The sequence below is a fragment of the Thalia democratica genome, unplaced genomic scaffold, assembly GCF_965202585.1.
Source record: "Thalia democratica unplaced genomic scaffold, ktThaDemo2.hap1.1 HAP1_SCAFFOLD_309, whole genome shotgun sequence".
NCBI lineage: Eukaryota > Metazoa > Chordata > Thaliacea > Salpida > Salpidae > Thalia > Thalia democratica.
Window position 1 is genome coordinate 3,088 of NW_028139402.1, and position 10,873 is coordinate 13,960.

Sequence of the window (10,873 nt, forward strand, 5' to 3'; positions counted from 1 at the left end):
TAAATTTAAAACAAACCCTTATAGTTTCTCTTTTTCTAGCTTCAGCAGCTTTTTTACTCTCAATAGCTAGTTTAAATAGAACATTATAATTATAAATTTAAAACAAACCCTTATAGTTTCTCTTTTTCTAGCTTCAGCAGCTTTTTTACTCTCAATAGCTAGTTTAAATAGAACATTATAACTATCAATTAAAACAAACCCTAATAGTTTCTCTTTTTCTAGCTTCTGCAGCTTTTTTACTCTCAATAGCTAGTTTAAATAGAACATTATAATTATCAATTTAAAACAAACCCTAATAGTTTCTCTTTTCTAGCTTCTGCAGCTTTTTACTCTCAATAGCTAGTTTAAATAGAACATTATAATTATTAATTCAAAACAAACCCTAATAGTTTCTCTTTTTCTAGCTTCTGCAGCTTTTTTACTCTCAATAGCTAGTTTAAATAGAACATTATAACTATCAATTAAAACAAACCCTAATAGTTTCTCTTTTTCTAGCTTCTGCAGCTTTTTTACTCTCAATAGCTAGTTTAAATAGAACATTATAACTATCAATTAAAACAAACCCTAATAGTTTCTCTTTTTCTAGCTTCTGCAGCTTTTTTACTTTCAATAGCTAGTTTAAATAGAACATTATAACTATCAATTAAAACAAACCCTAATAGTTTCTCTTTTTCTAGCTTCTGCAGCTTTTTTACTCTCAATAGCTAGTTTAAATAGAACATTATAACTATCAATTAAAACAAACCCTAATAGTTTCTCTTTTTCTAGCTTCTGCAGCTTTTTTACTCTCAATAGCTAGTTTAAATAGAACATTATAACTATCAATTAAAACAAACCCTAATAGTTTCTCTTTTCTAGCTTCAGCAGCTTTTTTACTTTCAATAGCTAGTTTAAATAGAACATTATAACTATCAATTAAAACAAACCCTAATAGTTTCTCTTTTTCTAGCTTCAGCAGCTTTTTTACTTTCAATAGCTAGTTTAAATAGAACATTATAACTATCAATTAAAACAAACCCTAATAGTTTCTCTTTTTCTAGCTTCTGCAGCTTTTTTACTTTCAATAGCTAGTTTAAATAGAACATTATAACTATCAATTAAAACAAACCCTAATAGTTTCTCTTTTTCTAGCTTCTGCAGCTTTTTTACTTTCAATAGCTAGTTTAAATAGAACATTATAACTATCAATTAAAACAAACCCTAATAGTTTCTCTTTTTCTAGCTTCTGCAGCTTTTTTACTCTCAATAGCTAGTTTAAATAGAACATTATAACTATCAATTAAAACAAACCCTAATAGTTTCTCTTTTTCTAGCTTCAGCAGCTTTTTTACTTTCAATAGCTAGTTTAAATAGAACATTATAATTATTAATTCAAAACAAACCCTAATAGTTTCTCTTTTTCTAGCTTCTGCAGCTTTTTTACTCTCAATAGCTAGTTTAAATAGAACATTATAACTATCAATTAAAACAAACCCTAATAGTTTCTCTTTTCTAGCTTCTGCAGCTTTTTTACTCTCAATAGCTAGTTTAAATAGAACATTATAACTATCAATTAAAACAAACCCTAATAGTTTCTCTTTTTCTAGCTTCTGCAGCTTTTTTACTTTCAATAGCTAGTTTAAATAGAACATTATAACTATCAATTAAAACAAACCCTTATAGTTTCTCTTTTTCTAGCTTCTGCAGCTTTTTTACTCTCAATAGCTAGTTTAAATAGAACATTATAACTATCAATTAAAACAAACCCTAATAGTTTATCTTTTTCTAGCTTCTGCAGCTTTTTTACTCTCAATAGCTAGTTTAAATAGAACATTATAACTATCAATTAAAACAAACCCTAATAGTTTCTCTTTTTCTAGCTTCAGCAGCTTTTTTACTTTCAATAGCTAGTTTAAATAGAACATTATAACTATCAATTAAAACAAACCCTAATAGTTTCTCTTTTTCTAGCTTCTGCAGCTTTTTTACTTTCAATAGCTAGTTTAAATAGAACATTATAACTATCAATTAAAACAAACCCTAATAGTTTCTCTTTTTCTAGCTTCAGCAGCTTTTTTACTTTCAATAGCTAGTTTAAATAGAACATTATAACTATCAATTAAAACAAACCCTAATAGTTTCTCTTTTCTAGCTTCTGCAGCTTTTTTACTTTCAATAGCTAGTTTAAATAGAACATTATAACTATCAATTAAAACAAACCCTAATAGTTTCTCTTTTTCTAGCTTCTGCAGCTTTTTTACTTTCAATAGCTAGTTTAAATAGAACATTATAACTATCAATTAAAACAAACCCTAATAGTTTCTCTTTTTCTAGCTTCTGCAGCTTTTTTACTCTCAATAGCTAGTTTAAATAGAACATTATAATTATAAATTTAAAACAAACCCTAATAGTTTCTCTTTTTCTAGCTTCTGCAGCTTTTTTACTTTCAATAGCTAGTTTAAATAGAACATTATAACTATCAATTAAAACAAACCCTTATAGTTTCTCTTTTTCTAGCTTCTGCAGCTTTTTTACTCTCAATAGCTAGTTTAAATAGAACATTATAACTATCAATTAAAACAAACCCTAATAGTTTATCTTTTTCTAGCTTCAGCAGCTTTTTTACTTTCAATAGCTAGTTTAAATAGAACATTATAACTATCAATTAAAACAAACCCTAATAGTTTCTCTTTTTCTAGCTTCAGCAGCTTTTTTACTTTCAATAGCTAGTTTAAATAGAACATTATAACTATCAATTAAAACAAACCCTAATAGTTTCTCTTTTTCTAGCTTCTGCAGCTTTTTTACTTTCAATAGCTAGTTTAAATAGAACATTATAACTATCAATTAAAACAAACCCTAATAGTTTCTCTTTTTCTAGCTTCTGCAGCTTTTTTACTTTCAATAGCTAGTTTAAATAGAACATTATAACTATCAATTAAAACAAACCCTAATAGTTTCTCTTTTTCTAGCTTCTGCAGCTTTTTTACTCTCAATAGCTAGTTTAAATAGAACATTATAACTATCAATTAAAACAAACCCTAATAGTTTCTCTTTTTCTAGCTTCAGCAGCTTTTTTACTTTCAATAGCTAGTTTAAATAGAACATTATAATTATTAATTCAAAACAAACCCTAATAGTTTCTCTTTTTCTAGCTTCTGCAGCTTTTTTACTCTCAATAGCTAGTTTAAATAGAACATTATAACTATCAATTAAAACAAACCCTAATAGTTTCTCTTTTTCTAGCTTCTGCAGCTTTTTTACTCTCAATAGCTAGTTTAAATAGAACATTATAATTATAAATTTAAAACAAACCCTAATAGTTTCTCTTTTTCTAGCTTCTGCAGCTTTTTTACTTTCAATAGCTAGTTTAAATAGAACATTATAACTATCAATTAAAACAAACCCTTATAGTTTCTCTTTTTCTAGCTTCTGCAGCTTTTTTACTCTCAATAGCTAGTTTAAATAGAACATTATAACTATCAATTAAAACAAACCCTAATAGTTTATCTTTTTCTAGCTTCTGCAGCTTTTTTACTCTCAATAGCTAGTTTAAATAGAACATTATAACTATCAATTAAAACAAACCCTAATAGTTTCTCTTTTTCTAGCTTCAGCAGCTTTTTTACTTTCAATAGCTAGTTTAAATAGAACATTATAACTATCAATTAAAACAAACCCTAATAGTTTCTCTTTTTCTAGCTTCTGCAGCTTTTTTACTTTCAATAGCTAGTTTAAATAGAACATTATAACTATCAATTAAAACAAACCCTAATAGTTTCTCTTTTTCTAGCTTCAGCAGCTTTTTTACTTTCAATAGCTAGTTTAAATAGAACATTATAACTATCAATTAAAACAAACCCTAATAGTTTCTCTTTTTCTAGCTTCTGCAGCTTTTTTACTTTCAATAGCTAGTTTAAATAGAACATTATAACTATCAATTAAAACAAACCCTAATAGTTTCTCTTTTTCTAGCTTCTGCAGCTTTTTTACTTTCAATAGCTAGTTTAAATAGAACATTATAACTATCAATTAAAACAAACCCTAATAGTTTCTCTTTTTCTAGCTTCTGCAGCTTTTTTACTCTCAATAGCTAGTTTAAATAGAACATTATAATTATAAATTTAAAACAAACCCTAATAGTTTCTCTTTTTCTAGCTTCTGCAGCTTTTTTACTTTCAATAGCAAGCTCCTCCATTCTCTGTTCTTCTTTTTCCCGTTCCTGGATCGTCAATCGGTCTTTTCTGTTATAAAACAATAAATTAACATATAGTTTAAATTGGTATATATACATATATAATACGATTATTTGTAATTTTAATTACTTCCAATTGTAAAAAAATAATAAGAACCAAGTACAAAGGAAACTTGTACAACTTTGTTTAAACTAACTTTCTAACAAACACGGGTTTCAGCCTGTGGTCTTCATCTTATATTGACGCACATACACACAACACACTATGCACTCATATACATAGATAAATAACCATAGTATCTATTTTTATATAAACTTACTTCCTAAGAACCACAATTTTCAATTTTATACTAGTACGCTAATAAATTTATAAATCATATATCTACCATTATTACAAAAATACTAATTTATCTCACTAACTTCCTTACAAACACGGGTTTCAGCCTGTGGTCGTCATCCCGCTACCTTACATTAACACATATATACAATATTTATAATACCACTTATACTTACATATTAATCTAACAACTAACAACATACTTGTATACCATTATCAACAAAAAAATATTACAACTTCTGAACTTACTTCCTCACAAACACGGGTTTCAGCCTGTGGTCGTCATCTTCGCTACCTTACATTAACACATAAATACAATGTTTATAACACCATTTATACTAATATATTATATACTAATTTATCTCACTAACTTCCTCACAAACACGGGTTTCAGCCTGTGGTCGTCATCTTCGCTACCTTACATTAACACATAAATACAATGTTTATAACACCATTTATACTAATATATTATATAAAAATTTTTCTCACTAACTTCCTCACAAACACGGGTTTCAGCCTGTGGTCGTCATCTTCGCTACCTTACATTAACACATAAATACAATGTTTATAACACCATTTATACTTATATATTGTATATAAAAATTTTTCTCACTTACTTCCTCACAAACACGGGTTTCAGCCTGTGGTCTTCATCCTCTGAATCTTCCTCGTCCGAGTCGGTTTCTTCCTCCTCCTCACCCGACGATTCCTCCTCATCCTCCTTCACTTCCTCATCCACCCTCATCAGCTCCTCCTCCTGGTTGACGCGCGATCGAGCTCTCATCCTCCGCATCATCCGACGCTCCTCCATTTGCTGTAAAAAAAAAATATTAAAAATATATTATATCTTTTATCAAAAACATCATCCATTTGCTGTTGATTTTAAAAAGGAAGTTATTAAAAAAAAAATTATCAAAGAATAGATATATATAAATTAATTAAAAGTATTTAAATTTAAAAACTTTGTTTCAATTAACTTGATATATTTTTTTTAAATTAGTGATATCTTTAAAACATAATCTATGGCCTAATTTTTTTCATTCAATTAAGTGTTAGTAAAATATATGTTTTTTTTTGAGCAAAATAAGTTTTGTTTATTATTTTTTGAGCACAATAAGTACAAGAGTATATATAAGTATAAGCTGCAATAAAAAAAGATAAATTACTGCTTGCAAAACACATGCTAAATGATACGTTTGTAAGTTGTTTAAGAATTTAAGTTCAAAACTTTGAATTAACAATTACAATCTTATTTATTAAGTAAAAAGTGTATCTGATAACTATAATAATAAGAAGTAGTACTTGCTTGGAGAAATGATACACTCAATTATGTGTTGAGAAACCTGTTCATTAAAGTCTACGTCATGATGCAAAATTATTTATTCAGTTAAAGATGTTATCGTTCGAGGTTTAACAATAACCTTTTAAATTATGTTATGTTTACGTTATATCCAACCTGCTCATTTAAATCTTCATCATCTGACTCTTCTTCCAACTGTATGGGCTGGTGGATCTTCCTCTTTGGAATTTCTTCTTCCTCTTCGCTTTCTTCAATCACTTCAGGCTCCCTTTGGCGTCTTCTGCGCAGCCTAGATGGAGAAAAAATTGAGTAGTTTATCGTTTTAATTTCAACAGTGATGTATTTTTCAAAGTTTGTGACATAAACATTGTAATGTGCTTATTTTAGTACATTATCTTTTACCTTAATCTTGAATGAAATTAATTTTTAAGGCCATAGGGGGGGGGGGTCCACTTTGTTTTTTACAACTTGATCTTATTTTGTAGAATTTAATCTGAGCTATCAGACTTTTTTAACCGCTTAAAAAAATTCAAAGTAACTTTTGAGATATAAGCGATCAAAGAAAGGGCGTTCAATAGGTTCCTTATGGAAGGCGAAAACTAAAAATGCGAAAAAAGACTATTTCACTAAAAATCTATCTCCTCCTTCATTTTTTGAGTAATCTTTCTCAAATTTTTACAGAATGTGTATCATTAAACTTTAAAGAGATCTATTGTAGGATTTTTTTTAATTTTGAGTAAAAAAAAAATTATTGTCAAAAAACTACCCTTTTTTTTAGTTTTTTGTGGATAAAATTTTTATTTTTCAAAATTTCGAAAATTCCAACATTCAGATTCTTCAAAATATTAAAAGGAACATTTCCTGAAAATTTGAAGTCTCTAGGTCAAAAAATGAAGGAGCAGATAGGTTTTTCGTGAATTTTTAAATTTCTGAGAAAATTAACCCCGAAAAATTTGCGGTCCATACGTTTGTATCGGAAACTTTTTACAAAAAAATAAAATATCTCAAAAGTTAAATTATATTTTTGAATTCTTAAAAACAGGCTTGTAGTTTGTATTTAAAGCTTTCATATAAAAGCCAAAGTTATTTTTTGTAAAAAAAAAAGTCGGACCCCCCCTATGGCCTTAATTATTATATTACTTACTTATAAAAAATATATATAATATGTATTACATTCTTTTAGCTGTGGGGATCATATTAGTGATAAATGATATAATATGTTTATTAAAGTATGATTATATAACATAACAACTAAAAATTTTCTTCAACATCCACTTGTTCATCTGCTTTTGCTATTTTTCAACTAATATATATTTAGCATCATAAGGCCTGTATGATCTTTTTTAATAAACAAACTTTTTTTTGTAATGTATTATAACTTTCAACCAACCTCTCTTCAACATCCACTTCTTCATCGTCCATCTGTTCCAACCTTTGCAGCCTTCTGTCCTCGCCCCTGGTCACCTCCCTGCCGTGGTGCGTGTCCTCATCTCTTGTCCTGTGGAACCCGTCCTCATCTTCGCTGGACGAGTCCTCGCCCGCGTACTCCGGCCTTTTTCCTGCTATGTATCTGTTGGAAAAAAGTTCATAAGAAGAAAGATAACTTTATATTTTGAAGTGTTTAATATAATCTAATTTAATGATACAGTGTGTGTACCTGTTTAAACTGCGCGAGTTTAGAAAAGAGACAATATTAGCAAGTATATTAACAGTAACCTTATTTTAATCTTAATATATATAATAAACAAACTATCATAATTTTGAATGTACTTTTTCCTCTTTCTTCCTACAGAAATGTTTGAAGAGTTGGAAAAATAAAGAGAAAGCTTTTATTATTACTACCTTTATTGTAATTATTATTAATCAAATAGTGTAATTTACTCCATATATTTTATAAATATGATAACTTTTATTAAGGTTTTTATTTTTGTTGTGTTTCTGTTTAAAGTGGAAAAATTTAGATTAAGCACTAAATTTTTATTTATGTTATAAAATTTTAATTATTTAAAATTTTTAAAATTCATAAGTAACAACTTTTTATTACAATATAAGAAACACTTTCGAAAATTTGAAGAAGATTGCTTGAAAAATGAAGGAAGAGATAGATTTTTAGTGATTCTATAATTTCTGATAAAATAAACCATAAAAAATTTGCGGTCCATACATTTGTACCAGAAACTTTGACAAAAAATAAAATATCTTAAAAGTTAAATTATTTTACTGAATTTTTAAAAACTTGCTTGTAATTTCTACTTAAAGCTTCCATATAAAAGCAAAAGTCATCTGTTGTAAAATAAAGAGTTTAAAAATATTTCATTTAAAACTATATCAATAAAAGTATAAAATGAACGATAACAAGTCATTCCCATATGCTGACTTGCAAAGTACCTTTTCACATGAACTTTCTGCATTGATACTTCACCCTTTCTGTTGATAACCTGGACCGCACCAGCTGTGAACTGAATTGGTTCCGGCTGCCTGGCCTCATCTTGAAAGTGCTCTTGTCCGAGTGTGTACATTCGTAATTTTAAATTAAAATATCTAAGATGAAATTTAATAATTAGTTTATGATATAAGGAATTATGAAATGTTTAAGCACTTGTGCTAGTGAGTTGATACTACATTGAAAACATAAGTGAGTACATTTACTGTGCTTTTATATAAATTCTAAAAAAAATTATATTTTGAGGGTAAATTCGTAATTTTATTTAAAATATCTGAAAAATAACTTAGTCAAACAATGATATTAGGGAAAATAGAATGTTTAAACACTTGTGCTAGTGAGTTAATACTACATTGAAAACATAAGTGAGTACATTTACTGTGCTTTTATATAAATTCTAAAAAAAAATTATATTTTGAGGGTGTACATTTGTAATTTTATATTAAATATCTGAAAAAAAACTTAGTCAAACAATGATATTAGGGAGAATAGAATGTTTAAACACTTGTGTTAGTGAGTTAATACTACATTAAAAACCTATGTGAATACATTTATTGTGCTATTTTATTTACTCTAAAACAAAATAAAAATACTTATATTTGATGATGATACTTAATAGTATGTTTTATGCTAAAAGTAACATAATCAATTTAATTTGTAAAATTTGTAATATGCTAAAAGTACTACATACTTTAGCAAAGATTGTACAGTTACAAGTTGCTACTCTTTAAAGCATAAAAATAGCCAAAAACTTGCCTGAGTCAGCTTAAGTTTCTGATAGTTAAAAAATAAACAAAAAATAAAAAATTGTGTTATTTAAGTTTTAAAACTTTACAAAACTATTAAGATAAAATAATGTTTTTATTTTTAGAAAAAAATTATAAATATAAGTAACAAAGCAAACATTTTGACATCATAAAAGTAGCGTGAGATTTTAGAAAAACCACTACTAACTTAATTTTTGCAATTAACTGCTGCAAAAAAAATTTAAACTAATCTAAAAACTACATAGTTATATCTAACATATAAAAATAAATAGTTTAAACTTTTTACTTCCAAGGCAAAAATTACACTATTTAAAATACACAGCATAACTTACAATGTCAATTAACTTTTTTTTCTTAACTAATACTACTATTTCAAAACAGGTGGGGGGAGATAACAAACACCAGCTAGCCCAAACTTTGTTATGTAAAAAAAACTATTCAAAATTTAAAAGTTGGGTGAAATCCCAGCACAATTAATTTTCAAAATGTTATCCTGCATAAAAACAGTCAAATAGTGACTTTATTTGAAATTGTTTTAGTCCAGGGGTCTACAGGTCAAAAAGAAACATTTTTTTATGTGCTTTAAAAAACATAGTTAAAGACAATTTTTTGTACAAAAAAATTTAAGGGACAGAATTTTATTTTTGTGTTTTCAAAAATATTAGTATATTAAACTAGTTGAATAAAAATTTTATGTGGCCCGCGGGCCGCAGTTTGCCAACCCCTGTTTATAGTCCATTATAGCTCAACAGAAGAAATCTTCATAATCTATCTTCATAAAAAATCTTAATTAAAAAAGTATAAGTTAAAGACTATTTTATTTTATCCATCATTTTATTTACAAATTCACCAGTTATAATAAGCATTTATAATACAAACTCAAAAATTTCTATATACAATCAGTTACATAATTATGAAAACTTAAAAAAACTTTTTTGAAAATCTTCAAGTCAAAAAAAAAACTGATTTTTTATTTTTTAATAAGTTTAGAAACTTATAAGATGTGTTTGAAAATGTCCAGAATATTTTCAACTATTTTTAAGATACAAATAGTTTTTTAAATTTAAAGTAGTTTTTAAGAATTATAACTAATTTTTACAGTCAATATTAAAAAAAAACTATTCAAACAAAACTAAACTTTTACAACTAATTTTTAATTACAATTCATCAAACACTGAACTAGGTATACAGATACATACATATGTGAAAACCATTACAAATTTATCAGGATAAATTTCAACTACAGTTTATGGGATTTTATACTTTAAAATAATAGAAAAAAATAAAAAATATGCATCTATATTATATAGGAATATATGTTTGTATCAAATAACTGTAGAACTAGTAAATTTTTATAAATGGATATGGAACAGACATAAAAAAACTTTTTAAACCAAATGAACTTATTTGTTTTATAACTAATTGTTCAAAACAAAAGTTTTTTAAATAATGTATTTAGAAAGGTGGTTCTGAAAATAATCTAATTTGAATTTAACTAGAGTATAGCTACTTTTTTAATGAAATAAATAATGGATAGATATACTTGACACTTATGGGTTTTAAACTTACAGAATCTTAAAAAAACTACTTCTATATTCTACTTTTAAGCAGGATTGGTATACACTTTTTAAATTTTATTGCTTTATACTTCTGAATTTATAAAATTAATCTTTGAAATCAAGCTATTTTTAGATAATTTGAAAGTTTTTATAACTAAAAGGACTGAAAATATTTGAAATTATAATAAATGATTTTAGCAGCCATTATAACTGATGAAATCAATATTAAATGTTCTGAGTTTGAACCTAAAAAAATAACACAACTTTGTAGCTAAGCTTTTATTAAAACTTAA

The 10,873-nt window shown here is 26.6% G+C and overlaps 1 protein-coding gene across 1 annotated transcript; it reads right to left on the minus strand.

The window, feature by feature from the left end:
* Nucleotides 1-4,114: 4,114 nt before the first annotated feature.
* Nucleotides 4,115-8,330, minus strand: LOC145846187 (microfibrillar-associated protein 1A-like; the record flags this gene model as incomplete). Its single annotated transcript, XM_082953102.1, has 6 exons — nt 8,200-8,330; nt 7,202-7,381; nt 5,968-6,100; nt 5,129-5,325; nt 4,761-4,802; nt 4,115-4,223 (listed from the first exon to the last, which is right to left on the minus strand). Coding segments are annotated over exons 1-6 (792 nt in total), but the record flags the coding sequence as incomplete, so codon positions are not given.
* Nucleotides 8,331-10,873: the final 2,543 nt, after the last annotated feature.